This window comes from Anser cygnoides, chromosome 10 (genome assembly GCF_040182565.1).
Source record: "Anser cygnoides isolate HZ-2024a breed goose chromosome 10, Taihu_goose_T2T_genome, whole genome shotgun sequence".
Taxonomy (NCBI): domain Eukaryota; kingdom Metazoa; phylum Chordata; class Aves; order Anseriformes; family Anatidae; genus Anser; species Anser cygnoides.
Window position 1 is genome coordinate 20,313,708 of NC_089882.1, and position 26,541 is coordinate 20,340,248.

General features: G+C 40.0%; 1 protein-coding gene across 6 annotated transcripts; it reads left to right on the forward strand.

The window, feature by feature from the left end:
- The first annotated feature begins 4,888 nt into the window (after positions 1 to 4,888).
- HRH1 (histamine receptor H1) lies at positions 4,889 to 25,974 on the forward strand. 6 transcript variants are annotated; one of them, XR_007157607.2, is made up of 6 exons: positions 4,889 to 5,186; positions 6,584 to 6,754; positions 11,677 to 11,756; positions 16,848 to 17,048; positions 17,530 to 17,625; positions 18,016 to 19,120. XR_007157607.2 is itself a non-coding variant. In XM_048046151.2 (6 exons), exon 6 carries the CDS (start codon positions 19,250 to 19,252, stop codon positions 20,669 to 20,671), a length of 1,422 nt encoding a protein of 473 aa, XP_047902108.1. In that variant the 5' UTR covers positions 4,889 to 5,186; positions 6,584 to 6,754; positions 11,677 to 11,756; positions 16,848 to 17,048; positions 17,530 to 17,625; positions 19,130 to 19,249; the 3' UTR covers positions 20,672 to 25,974. The 6 variants fall into 6 exon arrangements, 5 of the variants coding, with proteins under 5 accessions (XP_047902108.1, XP_047902112.1, XP_047902111.1 ...); XM_048046151.2 differs by lacking the exon at positions 18,016 to 19,120 and adding an exon at positions 19,130 to 25,974; XM_048046155.2 differs by lacking the exon at positions 18,016 to 19,120 and adding an exon at positions 19,130 to 25,974 and having other exon boundaries at positions 16,848 to 16,919.
- The last annotated feature ends 567 nt before the right edge of the window (positions 25,975 to 26,541 follow it).

The window sequence follows — 26,541 nt, forward strand, 5'->3', positions numbered from 1 at the left end:
GTGTATTCAAATTAGCCAGATTCCTGGATGTTGACAGAGCTCTTGCATCATCAGTATATTTCTCTAGAAATCCTAGATATGTCTCTCCCACAGAGCAGCATAAATACTTTTTAATTTCATACAGTTGTAATCCAAATCAAAGCCCAGTGTAGCATATGAAACATTACTGATCTCAACTTTATTTTTAACTTTACCCATCTGTGCAATGGAGGTATGCACAAATCAGTTAACAGAGTTTTCCATACACAGTGCCGATATGTGGCACAGTTGTGAATAAAAAGCCACGTCTCCTGGCTGTTACATTTAATTTAAAGAGAACACAGTGCATCTCCTCCAGATTTTTCTATCTTACTTCGCAGTAGTTAAGTTAAAAGTTGGTTAACTCACCTGTTGTTGAATTTCAGCAATGGGTAAACTACACATTGTCTAAGTCAGAGGTGAATAACTAACTTCAGCTACATAACAGCTCCTACATTTTATTCCTTGTCTAGTAAATAGGTTTTCATGAAGACATTACGAGTTTGTAGAAATCTAAAAGCACCATAGAACAATACTGACAGAATAGCAAGGAGTTAGCGACAAGCACTCTGAAAATTTAGACCACCCTTCCATGACAGCTTTTTAATTATTGGAATGTTGTTTGCCATTAACCAAACCACAGGAAACTTGAACGATCACTAAGTACTTCCAGTAGCAATTCAGTATAAGAGTTATTTACCAATAAAACATTGTCTGATGTAATATCACTTGGAATATAACAAGAGAATATTTCTGAATTGTAATAAGATCACTTATACTGCAGTTGTTCCTAAGGTATGCAAAAAGGGATTGCAATAAAATAAGTAGCATCAAAAATGCAAGGGATAATAAAAAGTTTGTGAAGTTCTGCAGAAAGGAAGAGTTATTCCTGCAGCACAGATGGCACAGCTTCAAGATACTCCTTGATAAGTTAGGGGATTTTCCAGAAGAATATTCAAATGTGTAGTGATACAGAACATGCTAACTTCTGAAAAAAATACACTGTAAACATTACTAGGAAGCAACGGTATTTAAGCAGAGAACAGATTACTACTGTAATATTATTTGTTAAACTTAATTTTCTTCTGAACATATTTTATTTTACTAATGAAGATCAAATTTCTTTACAGCATCACTGTTCTCTTGTTAATGATAGAGATCTGAAATCCAAGAACAGATGCACAGTAGGGTCAAAACATGTGAAAACAAGTGTTCCAGGGAGATTCATGCTGTTGCTGGAAAATAGAAAAACAGGAGAATCCTGATTTCTCCTGTGAAGCAGATTAAGTGTTAAAGCACTAAATCCAAAGCCAAGTATCTTCAGAAATAAGTATTTCTGGAATTAAAATAGCAAGGTATGGTTTAATTTGCTTAGTACTTAATAGTGGGGGGTTGTTGTGTTTTTTGTCCTTTTTTTAACATCTATAGATGTTATACATCTATATACATATATTATTATTACATATATTATTACATATTATTATTACATATATTATTACATATATTATTATACATATATTATTATTACAGATGTTATACATCTATAGATGTTAAAAAATAGATGTTATTTTTTTTTAACATCTATAGATGTTATAGATGCTACACAGTTTGAGTTTTCCCTTATTTGTGCCTGCACTTCCAGACAGCTGTAATGTCTGCCTGACCATTCTAGTCCTGTCTAACAAATTTGACCTTGTTGATAAACTTCAGTCAACAATGAAAAACCTCACAGTTCTTACAAGCTTAGTGAAGCACAGGGCCTGGGTCTACACAGCTTTGAGTTGGCATTGTCAGTGAGGGGAAGCCTGCAGAATATGGTCAGAAGTTTCTAGTCTAGGCTGGTCTAAGCACGAGTACGCATTAGTAAGGGCACACACCCACACGGAGCTTACTCTGTCTGCCCAGGCATTGACTGTAAGCATATAGGAGGGATGGAATGGAAAAAGGGGCTTATGCAACAAGGCTGTTTCTTCATTGTTTTTTCTTATAATGGCACTGATGCTGAAGTTAAGATAAACACTTGAGGACATATAAGTCTTACAGTGAAGAGTGTCTCCATAGGCTGTTTATACTGTCCTTATGAGTCTTCTAAGAAAAGCTTCTCACTTACATTGGAAATGGGAATACACGTGTTAGCAGCCTATAAGCTCGTATCGTGGGTATTAATTTAAGTCACCTGAAAAACGTAAGCTAAAGGGGCTAAAGCAGAGCACTCAAAGGGGCACATTTGAAGGGAGGATAAAGTAAAATCTAAATGTATCTGTAGAAAGAAACACAATTCATTGTTTTTTCATGTTAAATATAAATATGAATGTATTTCCAAGGATATTTTCAAGAACCAAATTATTTTGATGAATAAATAAACAAATAAATAGGCTTCTAATTTTATTCATCTTCAGGTAAACATAGCATGTGGAACCTTAATCCAAACATTATGAATATTCACTTCTGCCCTTGAATACCTGTGGAAATTGAAATAACCTTTCCATATTTTGAAACTCATCTTTTAATAGGCTGTTTTTCAATCAGAGTGGAGAAGGGAAGGGAGGAGAGGAGAGGAGAGGAGAGGAGAGGAGAGGAGAGGAGAGGAGAGGAGAGGAGAGGAGAGGAGAGGAGAGGAGAGGAGAGGAGAGGAGAGGAGAGGAGAGGAGAGGAGAGGAGAGGAGAGGAGAGGAGAGGAGAGGAGAGGAGAGGAGAGGAGAGGAGAGGAGAGGAGAGGAGAGGAGAGGAGAGGAGAGGAGAGGAGAGGAGAGGAGAGGAGAGGAGAGGAGAGGAGAGGAGAGGAGAGGAGAGGAGAGGAGAGGAGAGGAGAGGAGAGGAGAGGAATCTATCACATACTACTACTTTTGAAATATATGGCATGAACAAGGAGTTGTGAAGAAATTTACTCATATGAGTTTACTCAAAGAGCTACAACTTCAGAAGAAATACAGAGATATGTAGCATAACACAGAGATACGCAGCTTGGCACAATAGAGGCACATGCCCCAAAGTCCTCCCCTTGGGAGCAGTAGCACTTTGCAGTCCCAGCCATGGCACATAGCCCAACAGCATCCCAAGTCTCAGTTTTCATCTGCAGCACTACACGTAACAAGGGATAATTTATATTCAGGTCCTTTCTATAGAAATGCAACCTTCTACCTTCAACAGCACAAAGCCCCAGACATTGTAAGGGAAGCTACTAAAGCACTGTTCAGAACAGATTTCTTTACTGGGGGGAGGCTGCAATGCTGCAGCCCTAGTTTAAGCCTCCACAGACTTTCTGGCTTCGAGTGCAGGAAAAAAAAAAAAAAAAAAAAAAAAAAAAGTTTGTACAGAAGAGGTCAAGTAGAATAATCACTCAGAACCATTGCAACTGGGTGTTATAAGGAAAGTTATAAACACTATTAACTTTTGATGCTTTTCCAAAGGGACCTACATCAAGCCTATTTGGATATAACAAACACGTCAAAACAACAGCAAAGGAGACTGAACTTCAAACTGGCACAGAAGCAAAATCAAACATTATTGGAATAGGTAATGGGTAAGGCATAGGCTGGTAGCACACAAACTGTTCTTCAAGTCTATAACAAGCATGACAAGTATGAAAAGATTTCAGTCTCTTGCAAAGCTGTTTTCCGGTGTAAAACCTCCCCTTAGGATTCAGCTGCTGCCCGATGCTAACACAGTGACTATCCTTGCACAGGATCGTTCTGACCTGCAGGACCAAATTTCTACATGAGAAGGCTATTTAAGCAAGACACAGGCACACATTTGTTAAGTAATGATTTTGTCATAATCTTAACGGGACAGTTTATTCAACAGCAAAAAGATTCCTCTAGCAGCACAAGAAATCAGCTTACACTTCAGCGCTAAGAGTAGTGTGTTTTGGGGCAAATGGTCTTGTCCCCTGGGGCCGAGGGCAGGAGCATGGGCATTTCCCACTATTTGGGTGATAGGCCTGGGGGAGGGAGGGTGTGCAAAATTAACCGTACTGTTCAGCACTTCTACAGACAAGAACATTACTAAGTGCCTAACAATGCTGTTTGCAAAAACATCAGTGCATGAATTCTTTATGACTTACACAAGATGTAACAAAATGTTGCTTTTAAGTCCATACACAGTTTTGTGCAATTTGTTTCTAAAAAGAAAAAAAAAAAAAAAAGAGGAAAAAATCACAATTTTAAAGCAAAGAGTGGAAATGGGTAAGTTGCTTTCTGCAAAACAAAACAAAACAAAACAAACAAAAAAGCTGTGTGCATGTTTAATACAAATCAGACATAGAGGACATACAGAAGTCACAGCCACAAGCCAGTTCAGCTGAAGTACGCAATAATGTGTTCGACACTGGAGACATTTCAGGTCTCAGACTGCTCCCCTAAAAGCAGGCTGCCCTGCACCGAGCCACTCGGAAGGAGACTGATGACCCTGTGGCTAAAGCAAGCCCGGGGGCGCTGGCAAACCAGGATTTGAGTTCCGATGCTCCGCAAACTCCTGGCGTTATCTCGGATCAAGGCATCTCTTCACCCCACGAGCAGGCACCAGGCCTCTCCATCTCCGCAGGCACTCGGCACACCGGGGCTGCCACCTACCAGTGAAGGTCTTCGGGACGTTTCTGGCGCTCTGCCGTGACAGTACGACTGCGGCACTCCCCGCTGCCGGCCGGCTCCCTCCTCGCCGGGGGGGGACCTTCCTCGCCCAGCACTGGAGCTGCCGCCCGCCGGTCCCCAGCCCCGGCCCAGCGCAGCCACCGCGGCTGCCCCGACCGCTCCCTGCCGACGGGGGGGGTCCTGGCAGCGACCCCTGGCCGCCTGCTGGGCTGGGCCGGGCCGGGCCGGGCTGGGCGGGCCCGCCCCCGGGCTATTTAGTGCTCGGCACGGCCAGGCGCGCTCCGCCACCGGCGGGGCTGCACGGCACGGCTCGGCTCGGGACGGCTCAGCTCGGGACGGGACGGGAGCGGGACGGGAGCGGGCTGCCAGCGCCCTCGAGCGGCACTGGGGCCGAGGAGGGACAGCCCAGCCCTCGGGCAGAGCCGAGCTCTTCCGCCGGGTGCCGGGCAGGGCTGCTGCCGGCTCCGCGCCGGCCGGGCGGGACGGGGCGCGCACCCCTCGCCCTGCGCAGCCGAGGGACGCGGACACCGGCTCCGAGGGCTGGCAGAAGAGCGGCAGCAGCGGGAGCGGCCGCGGCCGGTGAGCGAGCGGGGTCCCGGCGGCTGGGCGGCGGGGCAGGGACCGGCACCGGCACCGGGACCGAGACCGGCGGCGTCCTGGGCTCGGGAGCCGTGCGCGGCTGGACCGCGCCGCTCCGCCCCTGCACGGCCCGGGCATGGGGATGGGGATGGGGCCGGGGCCGGGGCTGGTGCCGGGGCATCCCGGCTCTCCAGGGCTCGGCGGCAGCGCTGCCTGCCGCCCCGAAACACTTCAGCAGCTCTCCTCCTGACAAACGGGCGTGCTGAGGGAGCGGAGCAGGGAAGGGCTGGCTGGGTTGGCGAGTGGCGAGGGAGATGTGCCTGGGTGTTAACTCGCACGCCTTCCTGAAAACGTCAGGCTTTGCTAGGGAAAGGTTCTAGAGCCATTAGCTTACACACAGACCTGGGGACGTTTCTCAGATACATACAGGTCCACCCTATCCCGAGAGGGGCAATGAAGCGGGGCTACAGCAGGGGCACAGCTCGCTCTCAGCCCGTACCGTGGCAATGGTTAACTTCGGCTCCCAGCCCTCCCCATGCAGCCACGGAGCGGGACTGACAGAGACAAGTCAGGCTTCTTGCATGAGCTGCTCCCCATTTATTATGGCTATTTGCAAGGCACCAGGCCCCCTATCTATACGAGACCTCGGGCTCCACCAGCTCATCCTAATCATCTGTTTAAAATCCAATGAGCAAATTGCATCCGCCTGGAGGAGGGCGGAGGTGGACGAACACTGCACCAGATATGTTCCCCATCCCCAAAAAGGGAAGACTGCACGTTCAATGAGTTATTGCTGAGTTCCTTCATATAGTACTAAAGTAAGGTTTCCAGATGTTTAAAAAGACTAATAGTTCAGTATATATTCTGAATTAGAGATCTGAATGTTGTACATTGACATACCTAAGCGAGCTGAAACCAGAACTTACAGAAATAAGGTTTCCTTTTATTACCAGTACAGGGAGCCAGTAAATTCTCATATCCACGAGGATCTTACAGAGAAAGGTCTCTAGATGAATTTGTGCATTTCTGTGATGAAATCTTTCTTATAACTTAAAAGCACCAAAGGTTCACTTGGGTTGAAATTTATGGTCATTTTGGTGAACTCCCAAATAAATTTCTTATTGATAAGCACTTCAATAGCTTTTCTCTTATTTTGGGGGGAGGAGAGTGAGGCGGGGGAGCGGAGTGTAGGAGGAAGATTTGCAATTTTTATCTGATTCATTGACCACAAAGGATCGGTCAGTCTCTTTTATAAAACCTGTTAAAAGGCTACTACTTTGGCTGCTGCTGTGGCTTTTTTTTTTTTAATCCTAATAATAAAGTATTATGAAGACATCTTCTATTATGAATTGCAGTATTAGTGTGATCATGGACTTGTCTGTGCTTATCCTGACCAGACACTAGACACTAACTCTGGTAAAAGGGGAACTCTACGATTTTCCTTGAAAAAGAACAACATTGGATTCTTCACTGGGTACACTAAGAGTGAGAGAAAAGAGGACATCTTGAAGGATCTGATCCTGAGAAGTCCTCCCTTCTTGAAGTTAAGTGACTTCCTCTGTAAAACAGTAAGTTTCCTTTACATTTCTAGTGTTTCCTCAGATTTTAGAGAAGTTTATTCATAGATGAGTCTATCAGGCGTCACAAGTGACCAGCATTCTCTATCAGACAATGAAGCTTCCTTTATTCAAACCCAATTCTTTCTATCGGAAACCATAAAACTGCAAACAGCAGATAGGTTATCAGGTTATACAACCTCAACATCTAAAGGACAAACTCTGTTTTATATATTTGGGTTGGTTTTTTTGGCTAGTACTTCTCCAATACTGAGTCACTTGGAAATAGATCTCATTTGAGAGACTGGTTGATATTAAAAAGTGGTTAACTGTACTTCTGATGCAGAAAGATTAAAATCAGCCAGTTTCACAGTCAGTCAAGGGTTGGAATAAGAAACACAAGGGGTAATCCAGGAACTCTAAAAATGTTTGGCTGTCCCTGTATGAAAGATGTCCTGGTTTGGCAAGTTGGTTTACTGTCTTCCAAGAATAGAACAGATTCCCAGAAGGTGAGAAGGCACCGCTGTGGCTACTCAGCTTTAAAGGCACAACAGCACTGGAAAACTCCCCTCGTCCATGAGAAATTTTACAGTTGGTTAGTCATTTTGTTTACTACATCAAAACACAAAGGAGTTTTCCTCTATTGCAACACTTATTAATGGTTATTAGAGTTATTAGTTAGTTTTCACTCCTATAGCAAGTCTTTACTTGCTAGGCAGTGGAATAGAGAGCACTTAGCTGATGAGACTTCTCCAGCACTGCAGAACTTAAACCAATGTTTCAGTGCTGTTGCCATTAAGTGATCACTTTGATACAGGTCTTTGTGTGGAACTGGACTACTCCAGCAATGTGTTTAGGCTAGAAAGACTAATTAAAGCTGTATCTGGAAGCTTTAGGATTCCAGCTGCGATGGTCTTTCCACCCCCAAACTCACCCGCAATCTGTGGGCAAAAATAACCCATACATGGGAAACACAACCACAGAAGAAAGATCAGGTCTTTCCTCATGGAAAAACTGATGTTTAAGACTTGCACTGAAATGTTGACTTACTGGAAGAAGAGTTAAATAGAATTCTGAGCTTACGTTTTGAAAGACCAGAAAGTACTTTGGAATATTTCTGTCTTTTGTTAGCTGGCCTGTATGAGTAATGAGAACTACAGGGATAGTGTCAGGAAATAAATATTAAATTTTTGGTTTTAATGCTCATAATGAAATATAGGCCCACCACTAAAGAGGGTTGTTCAGGAGTGGCAGTGAAAACAGTGGAAAAAAGGGTACATCTATCTATCTCTTGATAAATTCAGGTTAAGATATGCAGACATTAAAATATATTTCTTCAGGAGAAAAAAAATACATTTCGTAGTACAATAGTATCAAGAAAAATGTTTAAATATTGATTAGACTGCTGAACACATGTATACATCAACTTATAGTTAGGAAGGTTCAGTTTTAGTACATAGAATTGAATGGTCAGTCATCAGAAGATAGCGGCATCATACATCTGGGGGCAGGATAAGATAGGAGCATCCAGACTTCCAGTGGTTTCCCACATCTCACTTCATGTGGCCAGTGCTTGAAAGCTACTGAGCCACACATTCAGCTCATCTGTGCTTAGGTCGCACTATAGGAAGTTAAAACAGGATATTTGAGATCCACATCTACAAATATTGACTCTACTAAGTACACTGTATATGAAAGACTACTTCAATCTCCATATTTCTCAGTTCAAATTACAGTGGTCCTGTCAATTAACAACAACCTTAAAAAAAAAAAAGGCAACTTTCAAGTGGATAGGACTGCACAATTTTGTTGAGGACTCTCCAGATGGGCTTCATTTTAAATTTTAATATATCAAAGAGGAAATTTTAGTTGCTCTCTTAGGTTGAATAGATTCTAGTAATAACCTAGCCGCATATAGCAAGATATTGACTGCAAGCAGATTAAATGAGTTTTTCAGGTTACTTGTTGGGTATTTGCTCGTGTACTTTATTTACTGAATCAAATGATATGAATATACTATCTCAGAATTTAGATATTTAAGATGACTAATATGTTAAACATAGCTTGGTCTCTTTCAATTTTACGTGCCACGCATGGAATTCATTCTTCCATTTGTCAATTCAGGAACCCATCCTCCAAAGAACATTGGTGTGCTTGGGTTTCCCCAACCCTTTATTTTCAGTTAAGCAGCTACAGTGTCCATTTATCTTTCCTTTTCCTAATGGGTTTTCAGAATGTTCCTAAACAAGCAGCACAGAAGCCACTGTATTCACTGGTTCTGCTGGTAAATAATGAGCCTGCGAAATGAGGAATAACTGTATTCCTGCAAATTCAGGGTCTCCAGACTTTTTTCTTTTTCTTTTCTTTTCTTTTCTTTTTAAATAAGTAGTGTTTCCCTAGCCAAGGTCCTGTCAGTGGTTGAATACCAGGAGATATTTAATAATTATTTCCTGATACTATTCCTGTAGTTCTCATTACTCATGCAGGTCAGCTATTGCTTATTTCCCCCCTTCCTACGAAAGAGTAGCGGAAGGATCACGAAAAACCTGGTGAAGCTCAGGGAACCTGAAGGTAGAAGACTGAAAGAGGAGAATATCATGGCTTTGGCACAAAGCAAGATGTATAGAAATACATGGGAAGATACACTTTTATACTCTTCCTCTGTTTTCAGATATTGAAATATGTCTCTATGCATTACAAAACATGGTTATATATACACATCAGTACTGAAAATATGAAAATTCAGATAAGCAGAATATGAATAAGAATATACAAACTCCAGTGTAGCAAGGACATAGATGCTCTGTCCTTAATTTTGCATGGAGAAATCATGCTTTCAAAGAATCAATCCTAAGCTTAAATCCTAGGTTTTGTTGTTTAGCTTCTTGTTCTGGTAGGGACTCCTCATACTTATAATAAAGCACTAATTAGCATTCAATTGTATGCTATCTGTGGAAATTAGGAAATGCATAAGTTTTATCTTTATACAATTGAATGCTACTATTGCCAGTATCTTCTGTTCATGCAAGGATTTCTCCACACAGGAAAGCAGATGTACATTAAGCTTCACTTTTTGGGTGTATACCTTACTTATGTAGTAAGGGAGAACTTGCCTACTGTCTTCTTTGAGAAAAGACTTGATACTTTGTCATATATTGCATAATATCGGTTATGTGAACACTTCCTTGAACTAACACAAGTATTTTGGATTTGGTTTCCATTTCCGACACTTAGATTGCCACTGCTCCAAGCACATGCCTTCCAGCTATCACTTTCTTAGCATTAGGGGCTTGTTTGTTTTTCTTGTATACTGGAAACATACACTTCTGGATTCACATACAGTTCATCATATCTGAACCATACTGTAAAAACACTTTTTTTTTTTTTGGTCATCTGGGGAGATAAAGTAATTTACTTTATCAAAGTAGATCTAGAACACAGATATACAGGAACACATGGGGGGGGGGGGGGGGGGGGGGGGGGGGGGGGGGGGGGGGGGGGGGGGAGTTTTATCCCAGGAGAGATTCTCATGTCTCAAGGAAAAGAGCTTTTACAGTTCTAGTTACACAAATGACAGCAAGAACCTCCACAAGAGTATTTTTGTGATTAGTCTTTGCACAAGAGCTGGCCCTTTCAACGTAAGTCCAAGTTTGGAGACCAAGCTGTTGTGCTTGGCAATGCCAAAGAGCACAAAGACAAGATCCAGTTGTAAAGGACAAAATGAGCAGCAATCTAGGTTAAATAATTGGGTTGGATTTGATTTATTTCAGGCTATTTCTTTTGCAAGAGATTTCCCCATATAAGCACACTGCTGTAGTATTCTGATCAGAATTGTCTGCAGGTTTTTTTGTTTGTTTTGGAGGGCAGGGGGAAGTTGTTTGTTTAAATAGCAAAGTTTTATAATAATGATATAACAATACTTTTAATGATCCCTGAGCAATGTGTTAATGGTAAATTAAGCACGTTTGTTCTCACTGCATAAAATTAAAAGCTGAGCCTTCCTTTCCTGTCTCCCTCCTACCCACTCCCAGAAGTTTAACAGCAACACACACACTTTGTAATTACCCAAGGTTAGCAGAAAACAAAGCAAGAGGAAGATTAAAAATAGGATCCAGTTCAGTATTCTTAATCCGGTGAAGAGAACAGTACAACAGTAAAGGGCTTAGGAGGGTGTGGTCAAATCACCAAAAGAGAGAGTTATTTCTAAAGGAGACAAGACTTTTCACAGGCAGACATGGTACAGCACTGTAATCAAGATTTGAGCTCAGACAGCACTGTGGTGACACGTGGACTCACACACGCCATTTCCTTACACTGTTCTGTTCTCATTACAAAAATTAAGGACTTGGGATGGATGGATGGAATTAAGGATATCACGGCTGTACACAGAGATTTGTGCTAAAACTTTGACTATTTCAGAAGGCTACGGAAGTTTAAACTTTTTGCTGGCAGAGAGCTAGAACTATAGTAGTTTGTTTAATGCCTAGTGAAGCCACTAACCTCAGCCAAATGAAAGTATAAGGAACAGCGATCAGAAAAATCTGGGCTGACTGCAGCTGCCAATAAAGGCTGCCAATTTAATTGATGCAAGTGTCTGCAGAAGCAACTGCACTGATTCCAGAGAAACTAAAACCTGAAAACATCAAGTACAATCAAGTCAAACATCATCTACAAGATGTAAGTGGAACATGACTTATATTTTCAAGCCCCTTTTAGCCTGCCCAAACATCCTCTTGCTCTGAGGCAATATTACAGTTTGTTTCCTTAGGTGATGCATTATTCAATCAAGTAAAAGCAGAAGTATTTATTTGCGATCCTGATAGTCCATACCCTAATAATCCTCCCCCCCCTCCCCCCAAAGAGTTCAAAGTTACTTAAAAGTTCAAAGTTCCCTTCAAGATATGCTCTGAACTCTGTCTTTTTTTTGTTCTTAGGGTCTGCTTGCTATCTTTAGAATATCTCTATCCAAGCTAGAGGAATAAGGACAAATCTGACATCACAGACCAGACCACAGGTAAGCCATATAGTTCCTGTATAACAGGGCAGAAGCGACGACCTCACTCTAGTCCCCCTGCAATACTGCATTAAGTGGTGTTCCACTCACTGCACCAAGCATGAGAGGACTCTTCACAGTGTACTGTATGTTCAGAACAAATGGATGCATGAGTTCCAGGAGCCTGCAGTTGCTGTAGTTTAAAAATCAGTTGTCATGTGCATTCCTAGGGATACCTGAATAAATGTATCTCAGGAGCATGGAAGTAGCTACCTTACTCCTTCTATCCCATTGGGTTCTTGATCTGGTATTACGCAACCCATTTACTGCATTGAACAGGCAAGAGATGACTGAACCAGGAAGAGAAGGAGAAATGTAATAGTTACAACATTGGACCAGTCCATCTCTTCAGAAGTGAAGTTGTGGAGGTCTCAGAAGCAGTCTGCTTGTATTTGCCCTCCCTTTCACCACTAACCAGTGACACGCTAAAGGCCTGCACCGTTTCCCAGGGTGTCTGACTCCTGGGATCAATATTCAGATCACAGATCTGACAACTGACAGCACTTTTCTCTCTGCTTTCTAAGCAGTAAAGCAGCTTCAGCACAGCTGCAGTCGCATCCATCTGCTACTTTAGTTGTGCCTTCGTCTTTTTCCCAAGACATCATTTACATAAAGAGCCGCTGCAAACCCTCTGGCAACAAACGCATGCAATACAAGGTTATGCAAAACTGACGGCCAGATGTGCAAATCTTTTGTGGAAAGCAAGAGTCATAACTTAGATATGGAATGAAAGTATTTATGGCAGTCTATCTTGCTGGTTCACGTAATGAAAGATTTTTAATTTTTAATTGTCACTACCTTTATTAAAAAAAAAAAAGTCTGTAGGGAGAATGGGACCATTTGGGAGGACTGGTAAAGTTTCAGTGAATCACAGAATATCCTGAATTAGAAGGGACCCATAACAACCATCGAGTCCGACTTCTAGCTCCACACAGGACCACACAAGAATGAAACCCTATGTCCGAGAGCATTGTCCAAATGCTTCTTGAACTCTGGCAGGCTCAGTGCTGTGACCACTGTCTTGGGGAGCCTGTGCCAGTGCCCGACCACCCTCTTGGTGAGGAGTCTTTTCATAATACCCAACCTGAGTCTCCCCTGTTGTAGCTTCATGCTGTTCCCTCGGGTCCAAATTTGACTGGTCCTGACATTAAGGCTATAAATTATGCTGTGTCTTCATTTCAGACTAAATACAAGAGACAAATTAAATGTAGACACAGTCCATTCTTTCCTTTAATAGTGGCAGATACTTTTCTGGACAAATCTGTCTCTTCCTGGGCTGAGGCACTAGGTCATCTGAATGGAAAAATGCTGTGTGTCTTGCAGATAAAAGGCCAGCAATAACAAAATATGCTAGAGTAGCCAAATAAGAAGTTTATTCTGAAGCATTTCTTTCTCTAGGTAGATCAGACAAGTCACTACAACCAAAGATAAATCTAAAGGGAGTTGGATGCATCTTGTAAACTCAACTACCATTTTGCGCAGGTATTTGGAAAATACTAAACTGAGAATACCATTGACTGCTGTAGCCAAGGAGGCTTTTCATTCCAACAAGAGTCACTTGTAAGAAACTGAGATTCAAAATGATGGTATGTGTTTTTAAACACTAAGAGGTGTAAGCCACTGGAGTAACTTAACAACAGTCGTAATCAATTAATCATCCTGCAAAGGCTTTAGCATTAATAAGAACCAGACATCTACATATGCATAGATGCAATATATATTTCATAGACCAAATGTATCAACAAAACTCTAGGCCATCTCATGTAATCACAACCAGCTATTCTAAACTAGAGAATTGCCAAAAATGGATTGAACATGAATCACTGCACTGCTTACTTCCTGCAAGATAAGGGGAGAAAAAGTTAAAAAAAAATAAAAACAAAGAACAAAAAGAGATAAAACTACACTAATATCAAGGTAATTCTTTGTAATTGTCAGAGAAAGCATCTGTGTACTCATTATGCACATAGGGTGACCTCAGAAAGCTTTATCTAACAGAGAAATAAAAAAGTCTTTGAGAAGAAAGTTTATCAACCTCAAGTGTGTTAATGCTTTTAACGCACAAAGAATAATTTTTAAAAAGTCACTAGAAACAAATATGTTTCTTAAATACAACACGGTCCATGTGAAATCTCACCCTACCTCCTGCCTTGAACTTAGAAAAAACAAGGTGATGAATAAGAATTTTGTTCTAGCTTATCCTTTCCCTGTTGTAGATAGAGCTTCTCTAAAACTCTCTTTTAAGAAATATGCTAGCATCTGTTTGTAGAAACTTTATCCTGCTTAGTCAGGGCTTAATAGGTTGCACCTGCACTAATGAGTCAAGCAACTACTTAGCATCTCCCAGTAGACTCTTCCTCAGAATTACCACAGTGATACAATAACAAGCAAATCTCAATTGCTGGTTTTCCACGCAGAAAAAAAAACACTTTAAAGACAGTGAAAGTGAACAAAGTACTTTCATGGTGAGGTCAGGGTTTAGAAATTCTAAAGAGCTATCCAAGATATTAGACTGATATTTTTATTTTTATTTTTCTTTAAAATCTGTTATTTATTAGTGAGCTTTGGCCCAGTGTAATGAGTTAAGACACTCAAGTATTAAAACACATTTACTTGGTATTCTTGTAGCTCCTCTATTGAGTTCTAGATAAGGAATTAAGTTCTGCTGAACAGGAGTACATGAACCACAAACAGCCTATGGCCACTACAAAATGGCGTGTGCCTCCAGTAAAGAGCCAGAAGTTGGCATTGCAAATCACAGTGCTCTCACCATCGCTGAATGCTGACAATGCTAACATCACCACTATTCATGATGGTAGGAAGTTTAAGAAAAAAGTTTGTAGATTATAGTCTTCCTTAGAGTCCAGAAGGGGTGATCAGTGGATTACATAATACGGAGCAGGGTATATTATTTTCTCAGTACCTTCCAGTGGACAAAGCTGTGTGGCAAAATGTGCCAATTCTAGCAAAAACTGGCAATCGTGTAGCAATTCAGTGTAAGCTCAGTGGGCAACACTGTGATACAAGGGTCAGAGCTCCAAATAGATGCCAGTGGGCACTGACTGGTAACATTTCTGCAACTAAATACTTCTCCACCTGATATTTTGTCTACAGTTACCTTCACTTCCTAGGAGAAGCTCACTGCATTCCTTCTCACAGTTCTGTTGAACTTTGTAGGAGACGGAGATATTGACCCCCTGCAACTTATTCCTTATGGAAAGAGCATGGACACTGACAGGTGCAGGATGCGCAGAGGTTACCGTGTTGGAGGTCTTCTTTGGGCATCTAGAAGGTTCAAGAAAGCCAGACACTTCTGTTCCCTGTGTAAACATCAGTGTAGGATAGCAGCATGTCTGATATGCTGCTAAACACCTATCATTACATACTGTTAGGTAGAAACAGCAGCAGCATGTGGTGTTGCATGCTAGGGAATGCAAAAAGAGTCACAATGACTAGATTATCCAAAGGTAACACTGCATTTCTCTTCTGTTCTAAGCATTTTGTGGCCAACTCAATCTCTTGTTACATCTTTCTAATGGATTCAGAGGCAAAATTTGTCTTCATATAAAAATAGGTAGGTAGGAAGTATGTGCTGGCTATACAGCTTCCATGCTGAAGATAGGGGGGCCCTCTTCTAGTTACTTCTTGTAGTGGCTCCTTTTCTCATCATCACTCAACAAAACAGAAATTGCCCAAACCTTGAGAACGGTCACAAAGTCACGGGTGTAAAAAGATTATATGTAGAAAACATAAATTACTCAATAGGGAAAATGCAGTGTTACTGTAACATCCAAGCATCCTAATCCAGCCTCAAGAACTACTCACCCTAGACCAAGGCAAGTGGTTCTTGACATCCCTCTCTAGTGATTAATTAACCCATTTGTTACTGGGTATGGTCCCACTTCAGTTATATTAGTCCCTGTCACGTAAATGGCCTTATTACAACAGAGATCAAAAGCAGATCAAGTTGCTTGCACTGGATTAAAGTTTAAAAAACAGGCATTTCATTTCTAAAGCAGTATTGCTTGCCTAGGGTGTCTGAATGAATTCAAACACAACATCTAGACAAAAACAAGACAAACATACAAAACAGTATACTAGTCAGGACACTGTTTGGAAAGCCAGGGAGCTTTGGCGGTTTTTAGCTCTAACATTCCTGTATGATGTTGAGCAGATCACTGTGACCTGTTCCTCAATGTCACTTTAAAATTTAATAGTGCATGGCCCAGTCTCTATGAAGTACAGAACATAAAATCCAACAGGGACTTTGAACTGCTCAAATGCCATTGTAATGAAAATTACATTATCAGACAGAGAATTATTATGAATATTGAGTACCTGTTGGCATGTCCATTTTGAAAAGGGCAAACACATTATTCTGTATTTTCTTTGTTCTTAGCAGTGTCAGATGATTTGCACATAATTCTTGGATTTTTATAGCCTGTATGAGGACAACACTTGACATTCTCACTCCTCCAAAACAGCAAAGTAAGCAGACTTTGTCGCTCAACTAAAGATCAAGAGTGGAGTAAGAGTTGAAAAACTGGAACTTCGTGCCTTCTTTGGAACAGAAGTCCTCCTAAAACAAGACCTGAACAAGTTCTGCTGGCTGTTTCATAAATCCTACCCTTATGTCAACCTTACCAGCAGTGCTACAGAGACACTTTGGAAAACAGTTAGCACCATCTATTGTAATAAATAATCTGATTCATTCCATATGCAGTTGATAAGTAATTGTGGAGAGCTGTCTATCAGGTACCTTTCTTTGCTGTTATTCTTTCAGCTGAAGACTCAGTTAAGGTTGCCGTCTCTCCCTTTATTTTGTACATTTAATTGGAAATATGAGGAAAGGAAGATCAATAATTTCTTATTGACTTGAGGCAACTGATACCAACTTCCTGACTTGACCATGCCCTATGTACGTCAGCAGAGAGATTACACTGTATAGCTGTCAAAAGAAAAACAATAACAGACTGGGATATAACCATTGCCTGCCACCAGACATGTTGGTTTAAGACATGTAAAGTGATATCTGTTCCCTTTCTCAAACAGGAGGTGCTTGAGGCCTCTCTGATCTTCTGACGCTAGCCAACACTGAAGAACTGTACACAACAGAACGCAAAGGTTGTACGGAATACAGAACTACAGAACAGAGCTCTTGAGCTCATCCTCCACAGCGTACATATTTCCCTTGCCTATACGTGCTACTGCGACGAAGCACACCTCCTTTTTCATAATACCAGGCCTTTATGGGTAAAACTTAAGGAACAAGGAATTTGATCTCTCATAAGAAAGCATGCAAACATTGCAGCTCCATCTTTGATTGCTAGAATAAGAATGAGATAAAGCTAGCATGAAATTAACATTGAATAATGCATTGCACTGCATTGTTTTGACTAATAATATTAATATTTTGGTCATTATTATTAATAATAATAAATAGTAATTACAAATGTTGATATTTGGATTAACAAATATGAGAAATCTAATAAATATCTATCACTGTTAGCTGTATGAATATCGTGAGCCAATATGTCTAAAATCTCAATTTCTTTCCTCATTGCTTTAAGAGATATACCAAAACATAGACTTGGACAAACACTTTAAGAGAAAAATGGCAGAAAATATTTATCACTCTTACAGATGATTTTCTTATATATCTTGGAGATAGAATTGGTCAACTGATCATATGCTCCAAGACTTAAAATGTTGTTAATTCTCCCTTGAACTTTAGATCAATTCACAAAGTTAGCAGCTGGGAAGTAGAAGATATCAAAGGCATAGAAAATATCTAGATAACAGAAGAGTATATCTACTCAGCTTCAAAAAGGTACTTTTCTCTATGCTCCCTCACTTTCTTTTCCTTCTACTCTTTCCCATTTTATTGCCAATATTTGAGTTACTATGCTTGTGTTAGAAAATAGAAGAAGTAATATGCTTTATAATTAAGGCCTATGATCTCAATAGGAATCTCTATTGAGAAACCATAAATGAATTACGAACCTATATTGTTTCCCTATGTAGATCAAGTCAACATAAAGCTACACACCACTGTCTGTAAAAATGAAATCTGTCACTCTGATAACACCTGCCAAATAGTATGTAGAAATAAATGCCACTAGAAAGCGAGATTAGTTGCACAAATGTGACCCTCTGTGAAACAGGTTTTGTGTATGTCATGGTGGATGTTTAATAAGTTTTCCCTTTTTTTCTACTGCAGCACATGTACTGGAATTTTGAGACACTCTAATCGTGGCAATATAGAAGATTTAATTGAATTTTAACTCTGAAGGCTCTGTACATGTCTTGTGCCAAAGTTTAAGCAAATAAAAGTAGCTCATTTATTAAAGACAAATTATCAAAAAAAGAAACTTAGGCATAAAGCGAAGGTTTGCTATATGTCCAGCCTCATCTCTTCCTATTTCCAGTTTAATTTCAAATTTGATACGGCAAACAGCAACAGCAAGCATGGACAAATAATCTGGCTTCTCCAACTTAATGAACAACAGCTCTCGTGTATGTTTCCTAGGCACTTGAATGACTCCTAATCTTCAGTGTATATCAACATATTCAGGTTGTATATCAACCGTAGATTGATATACATTTGAGAGTTTGCCAGATGCTTATTAATCAAAAAAATCCTGTTTTTTTTTTTCCCTGAAATTGTATTAATTTGTATTTGAAATAAAATATATGCCCATCTTTAAGGGTTTGAATATATGTAAGCCTAAATTGGGTAGAAAGAGATTACTTGTTACATGTAATTTTAGCAACAGCCTACCAATGAAAACATAGGCACTAGCTACAGCCTTAGGAGTCATTTGTGACTCTCTGTATCAGCCAGAGGTGTATACTGACTGGAGTTTTTTTTACTGTTTGGAATACCAAATCCAACTGCTATATTCAAACTATTAGATATAGTTTGTAAATAATCACTGTTTAGTACAAAATATGATCATAAGTTTTTTTATTAAGACACTTTAAATTGGTTTGCCAGTATGTAGTTTATGTTATGGTTCATGACCATCTATTTAAAGAGAAACTCAAACAATGAGGACTGAAATTTCTTCTCCAGATTCCAGGGTCAGAATTACAAGGAGCCCCAAGGAGTACCTCTGCAAACATTTTTGGATTGGTTCATGGAAATTGCTTCAATACTTTTCATAGAACATCCATGACATTTCACATTTGATATTACTCCTATGTAGAATGATGTAAAAATGCATTATTTAGGGAAATCCTAAAAGGGAAATTGATAAGCTGAAGGACAGATTAGTTTTATTAATTTATTTTGGGACTACAGTGACTGAGCATATTTCTTTTCTTTTCCGTAGTTCCGGAAATAAAAGTCACAAAGCAACCCAACAAGTTTTCATCCAGGAGTGTAAACCAAGATTGAATTTCCAAGGCCTGGGCACCTTCTCTGATTTTAATTCTCTGTACTTGAGCAAAAGATGACAAAAAACGCAACAGAGAACTCGACTAACACTCACTCAGCTCTCCTAGGTCTGCTTCTGGGTAGCATTTCACTGATCACTGTTGTCATGAATATATTAGTACTATGTGCTGTGAAAACTGAAAAGAAGCTGCAAACAGTTGGCAATTTATACATTGTCAGCCTCTCTATTGCAGATCTTATAGTTGGTGCAGCTGTTATGCCCCTTAATATTGTTTATCTCCTAAGCAGCAGTGTGTGGACCCTGGGTGTAACAGCCTGTTTGTTCTGGCTGTCAATGGATTATGTGGCCAGTACTGCATCTATTTTCAATCTCTTCATATTATGCATAGACCGTTATCGTTCAGTCCAGCAACCACTGAAATATCTCAAGTATAGAACAAAAATGAGAGCATTAGTAATGATTTTGGGGGCTTGGTTATTGTCTTTCTTGTGGGTCATCCCAATACTAGGGTGGCACGTTTTTGCTGGTAATGGGACAAGGAAACAAACAGAAAAGTGTGAAACTGAATTCTCTGAAGTCAACTGGTTCAAAGTGTTGACAGCCTTTGTCAATTTCTACCTACCCTCTATCCTGATGTTATGTTTCTACTGCAAAATATTCAGAGCTGTTCGAAAGCACTGCCAACACCGAGAGCTCATCAACAGATCATACTTGTCTTTCTCTGAAAGCAAAAGCGTACATCCTGGTAAGACAAAGGACAAGCAAAATATTTGCCTCCAAAAGCAAATCTTAGATGAGAACACACCTCCCAAAGACAAGCAGAGGTCCCCTCAGCCCAAAAATATGGAAGCAAAGCTTCATTTCAGTGATCCTGACAGCTCTTCAAAAGTTTTCGTTAGCAGGAGTAATAGCAAAGTCCTTAAATGGAGCTGTTTCCCTCTCACCACTGCCCAGTCTGAGCCAGGCCTGGATAAAACAGGAGAGAAGAGTGTAATAAAGGACAACAAAAATGAAGAGGACCTTTGCTCACAGGACAGTGACTTAAGTGATGCATCAGACAGCCAAACTTTCACAGACGAGGTACCTTGTGGAGAGGAGTCCAGTCCTAACCCTGAAAGAGCCTGCAGTCCTCAGGAAAAGACAGAGAACAGGGACTTCAAAGGACTTAATTACCTGAGGAAAACCTGGCAAAGACTGCATACTCGTTCCAAAAACCATCTTCGAAGACTGCATGTGAACAGGGAGCGGAAAGCAGCTAAGCAGTTAGGGGTCATAATGGCAGCCTTTATGCTGTGCTGGATTCCCTATTTTGTATTATACATGGTAATAGCTTTCCACCCCCATGAACAATATTCCAAGTTACACATGGTCACTATATGGCTTGGCTATGTGAATTCCACCTTAAATCCGTTCCTGTATCCTCTTTGTAACCATAATTTCAAAAAGACATTCAAAAAGATCCTTCACATTCCCTGATAATGGTCTGATTTATTTTGAGCTAAAAAGCATCTCATAAATTCAATCAAACAAAATGTTCCAGTTTCAAAGGCTGGATAAAAGTGAGGCATGGCTAAAGTAGAAGGTTTTGGAAAACTGTAATTTATAAAAGAAGTCTTTGTACAAGTGGGAAATGTGCATACAACACCTTTAACACATTTGAAGAAGAACTAATTCCAATCAGGAATCTGAAAAACTCAGGGGTCAATCTCAGAACTGTTACACTATTGTACATATTTTACAATTTGAGATTCTCTCTTTCATCACGTAGAACAAAACTGGAGATATGAAAAGAGATCTTCAGTGATTATAAATTATTCAGCTAAGGAAAAGGCAGAAATAGAATGTGGTTTCTGTGACTGGTCAAGTATTTTTTTTCTCATTTAGCTTACTGTTTTAAACATGGGAGCACACTGCTTGAGAAGAGAGATCTTCTGCAGGAAGAGGTACTTTGCATAGCCAAAAAAGAACCTTCTACTCTTTGAAAAATCTGACCTATTTATTTATATCTTCCTTCAAATCATACACTTTTTGGAAAGCCATATTGTAACATACCGTTTCTCTTTAATATCATGCTTGCTTCATTTATACCAGTACCTGTCAACTTCACTGAAAAGAGTAGTATTTTTATGTCCTAGACATTTTGCTAAGACTTTCCAAACTCATCATAGTATCACTATTCATGAAGGCTAGGCTGTTGCCTCTGAACTTACAGAATGCAGTTAATTCTGGACTACATGTATTTTCTTCTTCCTATGCCTTGGCAAATAGCCGAAGCTTGCAGTGGCAATACCAGTTCATATATATCTTTGTCTTACAATAGGCAAACTCTTCTGACTATAATGAGGCAGAGTCGTGAGCAACAACTCAAGCTTGCAAAACAGGAAATAAAATACATGAAGTATTTTTAACCCTTTCTATCCTTCATATTTAATTGCATATTATAAGTCATGCTGTAAATGCTGTTAAATATTTCAGGAGAAGCATAGAATGATACTTAATACTTCAGGTTGGAAGGAGTCTCAGGAAGACATCTAAATACAACCTACAACTCAAAGCTGTGCTAGCATTGACATTACATCAGGTTGCTCAGGGTCTCATCCAGAACTTCAACGACACGCATCTGTGAAAAGAGCTTCTTCGGAAAGATTGGAAGGCGGCACTGACAGAGGCATTTGCAGATACATTTCACTCTACCAGCTCCAGGCTTTCCTTTGCTCAGCCTCAGCCTGATTTAACTGTTTCTAAGTATGAACACTAATTCTCAAAAGCAGGCGTGCCCTTTTATATAGCAGCAATCTATCCCCTCTCCCTACGTGCAGTGAGGTATAGGGTACTTCCCAATCAAGGGAGAAAAATATAGTTCCTTAGCAAAGTATGTAGTGAAATATGTTACATGCTCTAACTTATCAGGAAGCTGACAATTTAACAGAACAGTTACACCAAAATAAGTGAGTCTACGGACTGGGGAGAGAGAAGGAGAATTGAGGCCAAGGAGATGTCTGGCCCATACAAGGCCCATACAAGGAGTATGTCAAGACTGCATGCTACCAGGTTTGTGGCACTCCAGGAAAGCATTCATTCTTATTCTTCTGGGATGGAACGGAGAGAAACATTTTGGGCAAACAGTGTCTGACCTTTGGGGCAAATTTGCTATGGGAGTACCTTTACACTGTTAGTTTTAAGAAGAAATCCCAGAACCAGAAACTTCAGCAGCTGAAGTCATGTTTGCATATAATGGTGAGTTTATGTATGCATTTTTCCATAAGTTTGGGGATGATTGGGGCATCCTAAGGGTTCAATGTACAAAGAATATCCTCTCGCTGTCATTTTGCTGTGTTCATAAATTTATCACATCCTGAATATTAGCTTGCTTCAGAAATTGCTCAGTTAGCTTCACAACAAAGGTCTGATGGAACTGGAGCTGTTTTAACTGAGCACTGTCAAGAGTTTGTTGGGAAAAGTTAAAGGGATGTTCTGTGTAATGTGTTTATTACTTCAGAAAAAAAAATGGTTGTTTAATGGTTGTAGGAAAAATTCTGAATTCTGTGTTCATAATTATGGATCTTGAGCTACTTAGAGTCTGTCTGTGCCACATGTGCCTGTTTTGTAAAGTGAATATGACAAGACCTACAGTAACAATGCGACAGTTAAGGTGACTGCATGATGCTTGTAAACTTTGGATATAATACACTAACTAAATGCAAAGTATTATTGTCCTCTGTCAGTTTTATATGTCTGAATTACATGTCTGAATGTCAATAGTTGTATTTAAAGTATTCAATATTAAATGAAGACCTAGTATCTCTGCAGTTTAATAAATTGGTAGTTTGGTATTTGGAAAAATCTGCTAAATGAATGAACTTTAACTCAGTCTATTTTAATGTATCAAACAAGGTTCAGCGATTTATTCTCTTTGATCTCAAGTATTATGCAAGAATAGCTGCAATTAGGGAACTCTAAACTAGAAAAAATGTGGCAAAATACAGAGGCAGAATAATAAATATAAGTACCAAAATTCATTACAGAATTAAGGCAACTGTTCCACTGCAGGAACAGGATCTGCACAAGTAATGAAATACACCTTCTGTTGGGTTATAGAGAAGCATCTTTTGAAACATGCCCTTATTCAAGGTCTTTTCACAAACATTTGCTCAGATCAACATCCATTCTGCTCTTTTTTTCTATTGTCATATGCAACAACAATTCTAGCCAAAATAGAAGGTAATTTAGGAGAGCCCTGAGGAAATCAAAGAAGCAGCATCCTAATTCAGCCACAATTTTATTAGTTAACGCGTTTATTAGTTAACACGGCTGAAACGTGCTCACCTACGGGCTACTTAGGTTAGCAAGAAGGCTATCCTCTTGATCATGACAATTGACTTTTCTTACTTTAAAATGCATTAATACATGAAACAGCAGCTAAAACAAAATCAGTGAAAGCTGGTCTCAAAATGATGACCATTAAAACAAAGAATACCTCTGGTACGATTAAAAAACATTTAAACACAGAATAGCTAAAATTAGGCAAATATAGCTGCCTGGATGCTTTTGTATCCTTTCGTTTTTATCCATAATCTTAGTGTCACTGTGGCAATGACAAAAACAGGCAGCATTGTCACAGTAGGCTTCTCAGATGTGATACATACAACAGGTAATAATAAAACATGAAAATGTAAGACTTCCTATTTGAAACTTTCAGGTAGCCAGGTATGTAACAGGATTTACCAGTTTGCTTCACTAAAAAAAAACAATCCAAATGGCTCTAGACGCAAGAGAAGCACAGGAAGGCAAGTTAGGGTAAGGAATGGAGAAGCCTACTACCATGTGGGGCCAAGCCTCAATGGAATATTCCAGGTGTGGTTTCCTGTAAATATTTTCAATGTTTTCCAGTTAATAAAAAAGGTCAGAGGAGTCATAGCTTTAAAAGAACATAACAAATTTCTTGGAATTTCTTGGACTGGAGTTCTACTTTGTTTAAGGTGTGGTAAGAACAATCAACTTTTGAGACAGAAAAAATGTCCTCTCCCAGTTTTTTCCTGTTTCAATTGTGACATCTAGCGGGCAACGAGAATAATTCTGGGCTGCTAGTGCCAATCCCAGTACCGTGTATTACGAAGTTTATTAAGGGAGGGACGCAGTTAGGAAGTGGATCCTGCCATCTAGTACATGTTTCGTTTTCCATATTATTTTCAGGAAACGTGGAACTCAATAAAGGAAATGTTAGTGTTGGTGCACACTTTGGCTTAATTCCATAACTAAGAGGATGTCCGTTACATTCTCTGTGAAACCACTCTGTGATGCTCTTTGTGCTAGCACAGTAAATGAAAATGACTGAAAGATTCGCTTTAAAAATGTATTTCTAATCCTAAAGGACTAATACAGAAGCACCACAGACACCTCTGGATAGAGCAGGTCCTGAATTCTGCGGATTGCTATATTTTTCAACCACTACCAGAGATGCTAGAAGACTAGCCTCCTAACCAAAGATGAGGTGTAACAATACACCTGAAAGTTTCTGTCCATGCATTCCTTACACCAGAGTAAGAATCAGCCCATTTGGAACTGCCACTTAAGTTTAAATACTATGCACATTTACTTTTGTTTATTCATTACATACAATGACAAAATTATTAATTTTCATCAAATTATTTGTCTATTGAAGAACTAGAAGGGGAAAAAAATACAATTTACACTGTGTGAGAAATAGCTCATGAAAACAGTTTACAGTCTTTATCCCAAATTCCAAATTATCTTAAAAAAAATTATATATACCTGACACCAGAATAAACCATTTCTACACAGTTATCTGGCAGTCTAAAACAGAAATATAAAAAAGCAAATGTGTGATGTACACTTTACACATGCTCAGACACATGACCATATGTACCAGTCTACTATTAAATTGCCATTTGAGATGTCCACCAGTTAAAAAGTATTAGAGTTCCCACTAAAGAGATATATGCTTATATATGGTAATGATTAAAATCATATGGACATCTGCTAAGTCTAGCAATATTTTTATTTTCAAAATTTGTTGTATTCCTTCCATTGTGTTTTGTTTACTGAGATATTTTGTTTAAACTCTGTTGTGTTTCAACTGAAACATGCCTTAGAAGGAATACACAGCACCCATTACTATACGTTGATACCTTATAATTAAAATGAATATTTACTGTATAAGTAAATCTAATAAAATCAAATGTATTTGTTTTGATCAGGCATAATGCTGTCTTCAAAAACAGCACAGTGAGACCTGGGAACAGAACTCAGGTCTCCTACCTGGCAATCTAATTTCTTCTTCAGTAGACCTGGATAACCCCTCAACCCAGCCACTTGAGGAGTAACAAATGTTGCTCTGTCTCACAGCAGAGTGCCTATAGGAGAGGCAGCAGCCTGTGCCAGAGAAATTACTGGTGGTGCTCACAGGCATCTACCAACATGGCAAATGCAAGTCAATACCTTTTTCAGCACATTGCTACCACTACTATTTCTTGCATTCTTTGCTAAAACAGATTTTTCTTTTTTAAGTATGCCACCTCTGCAGCAGTGAAAGGTGTATTGCATAGGGCTAGGTGACTTTTGACAGTATTTTTTTGTCAATAAATTGTGGAAATATTTTTGCTGGTGTGCCTGTACTTTGTGATCTCATTTGCTGAGAAAGCTCTATAAAAATCATTTAGATCCTTAAATAGAAAGCACTACATAAACCCAAAGACGTATTATTTTTATTAAACCATATAATAGAATCTAATCTGAACTACGTAGGTCTGGAAAGTTATCGTCTCCAAAACATGTTCAGTCCATATTTAGAATTGTCTTTGTTGCAGTATGTGACTATTTCCTTCCATCTTTACTTTGTGCATCTCTGGGAAGGATTTGCCCCCATCTTCTTTGGAACACCCCTTTAGGTTATGTGAGACTAGAGTTAAATCCCCTTTAGCCTTGTCTTCTCCTCACTAAGCAAACCCAGCTCTCCTAGCCTCTCATGCCATATGCTCCAGCCCTCTGACCCTTTCAGTGACCCTCTGCTTGGTCTTGTGGCACTTTGAGGTCCATCTCCTGCACTGGGGAAGGGAAGCTGTGGAGAGCCACAAAACTGGGGACACGCTACTGCAGCTGTGGTCTCAGAGGTGCTGAGGAGGAGAGGGAAGTAGTCACGCTAGCCCCTGGCTAGGTTGTCCCTAACAGCCCCAACACTCCCAGCTGCGTTGTTCACTCCCATTCAGCGGGTTTGTTAGGAAGCCAAGCCCTCTCACAGAGCTGCTATCCGAGGTGTCCCCAGCCCGAAGTGATGCAGCAGATGGCACCAGTAGTTAACCTGTAGTTAACCTGCTCCAACTGCAGGC

Excerpts from the sequence above, each read along its gene's own strand:
- HRH1 (XM_048046151.2), top strand. The coding sequence starts at position 19,250 with ATGACAAAAAACGCAACAGAGAACTCGACTAACACTCACTCAGCTCTC.